The sequence below is a fragment of the Penaeus japonicus genome, unplaced genomic scaffold (genome assembly GCF_977035675.1).
Source record: "Penaeus japonicus unplaced genomic scaffold, GWHDUDI00000001_assembly GWHDUDI00000041, whole genome shotgun sequence".
Lineage (NCBI taxonomy): Eukaryota > Metazoa > Arthropoda > Malacostraca > Decapoda > Penaeidae > Penaeus > Penaeus japonicus.
The window spans coordinates 13,239,064-13,241,563 of record NW_028234443.1 but is presented as its reverse complement, the minus strand read 5'-3'; the positions used below and the strand labels follow the sequence as shown (position 1 = coordinate 13,241,563).

General features: G+C 33.7%; 1 protein-coding gene across 3 annotated transcripts in view; it reads left to right on the top strand.

Moving 5' to 3' along the window:
• LOC122252811 (CKLF-like MARVEL transmembrane domain-containing protein 4) overlaps positions 1-2,500 on the top strand; it is a 56,484-nt gene that overhangs the window by 47,053 nt on the left and 6,931 nt on the right. The window contains exons 3-4 of one of the 3 annotated variants that reach the window (XM_086534597.1): positions 1,607-1,729; positions 2,044-2,145. In XM_086534597.1, coding sequence (XP_086390723.1) covers positions 1,607-1,729; positions 2,044-2,145 — 225 coding nt within the window. The remainder of the gene's footprint in view (positions 1-1,606; positions 1,730-2,043; positions 2,146-2,500) is intronic. The other 2 variants (XM_043015469.2, XM_043015468.2) reach the window with 2 other exon arrangements.

Below are 2,500 nucleotides of genomic sequence, written 5' to 3'. Positions count from 1 at the left end.
TATTAAGCAATTGCTACTTTTGAAAATATGTTCTTGTAAATATTCATCGATTTCTTGAATCAGTTTTTTTGGCTTATGTGAATTAATTTTCTGGATTATTTTAATGAAGCCATTTCATTGCTTCTACTTTTCATTAATTCTATAGTTTCCTTTTTGTAATTTATATGTAAAAATCTGCTGGTTCTATGAATAATCCTTTTTAATGCTGTTTATCTATATTTTAATTTAACCCAAAACTTCAGTGAAACTATCAGTCATTCTTGCATTATAACTTACCTGTTCTTTTAACATCTACAAATAAAATATTTAGCTTCAGCATCCTTTAATAGATATGAAAGAGAAATATAAATGGTATAGATCTTGCTTTTTTTTTTTTTTTTTTTTGAGAGAGAGAGAGAGAGAGAGAGAGAGAGAGAGAGAGAGAGAGAGAGAGAGAGAGAGAGAGAGAGAGAGAGAGAGAGAGAGAGAGAAAGAAAGATTGTTAGTATTAGGAAGTACATTTTTCATAAGTATTGATATCTATCTTTAGATACTAGCAGTTATTTCCTTAAAACAAGGCTCTGTTTAAAAAAAAAGTAGTTGAATAGTTGTTTACAAGTAAAACAGATTCCTTTTTGTTCAATAGATGCAGTAGCCAATAGAGAAGCATCACATATCTTACTGTTTTATTAATAGCATTATTTTTATGCTCTTTCCTTAGAGCTCAAGATTGATTTCATACTCTGAAAGCTGTAGAATAGTATAGTTACAAAAGAATTATTAGGAAACTACTAGAAAGATTATCAGATAAGATGATAAAGGGGTAAATTACTAACATCAGGTGGTGGGTTAAGCAAGCATCCAGAAACTACTGTATGTAAATTGTACATTCAGCTCTCTCGTCATCATTCTTGTCACTTTTATATATATTTTTAAAATTACTACTTGCATTTAAAATTTATATCATAAGGTAAATATTATTAACTTATGATGTGGAATGTATTTTTGATTATAATATTAGACCTATTTTTACTGTTATTTTGTGATGGTATTGCTTTGAAATTTTACTATTCATCTAAAAGATATCTTCAAAGTTTGTTACACCATTACTGTGAATGTAAAATTTCTACAGTTGTATAAATTTCTGGAATTCAAGCTTAGTCTGGTACTATTTCACACCCATTAGTATTTTATTTTTGGAATTCCAATTAGATTGGAACAGGAAATCACACAACACGGAGGATAAGAATAAGAAAAAAGGAAAAATAAAAGTTGGTTGTGATAAATGACAAGATATCAGGCTCAGGGAGTCACTGTGATTCTATAGTAAGGCTTGTAAATCTGCTGTATACTTATGTACAAATACATTTTCCTGTTATAAATGTAAGTTAAAATAGATTGCATGAAAAGCATTATGATAGTCATATTGCATTTTGATTTTATTCTTTTTTTATCCTGTTTGTTGCTACTATTATCATTACTGTTAATGATAATTAGTGATTTTTAAAAATCAGACTGTTTGATAGCATGTCAATCCTCACATCCCCTTGTGTGCAGTGCCCCAAGCTTGTGTTTGATTTCCTGTTGCAGTATTGTGTGCTAATTTTTCCTTCCCTCTTGCTTGCAGGAACTCATTCTAACAGCTCTCTTTGCGGTGCTTTACATAATAGCTAGCATTGTCCAGTTAATCAGCTCTGTCACAAAGCCGCGGCCACCCAGTCGCCTGAAACCCTTCTACATATTGTCGGGGGTAAGTATAGTGTGTAGATTACCGCCTCGTGTCCTCATCTCCCCTTAGGTTGACTGACTGACCTGGCTTCGACAGAACCCCTCGCACTGCTGCTCGCGGGGGAGACTTTACTCTGTTCTCTTGTACCTCTCGGTCTTCTGCACTGGGTGTGTTTGGTGTGATCTGTCTCCTTTCTTTTATTTATTTATTTATTTATTCATTTTTTTTATTATTATCATTCTCTCACACCATACACTCCGTTCCCTCGAAGGTCCCAGACCTGTTCCTCGGACGCCTATATTTTAGCCGCTACGAAGGACATATCTCTCTTGCAGGAGCTGCTCAACACCGCCATTACCACTCTGCTCTATCTCATTGCTGTCATTGTGCAGTTCTGCAGTATCCTACAATACCCTGGGAGAAACATCGCTGGAGGGGTAAGAGGAAACAAATCCCAGACTCCACTGACCAACCCTCCTCTAATCGTACCATGACTAGCATTCCTAATTTAACCATTGTTGTCTCCCTTTTTTATGTTGAGTATCATTAAAACGTTGATGTGGGATGAAGGTTGTTCTAAGTGTGTTTTATATTTGTGTGTGCGTGTGATTAATCACTTCAAACAACGCTAGTATATTGTGTGCCATGAGATACCTCAGATAGGAAATTTTTGTATTGTCAGTTGTAATAACTAAAATTTAGTTGGGTGAATATTAATAGAGACAAATTTATTCTAGTAATTTTGAAAATTGTAGGTTTTAATCCTGGTTTGTGTTGATGATTTTCTTAATA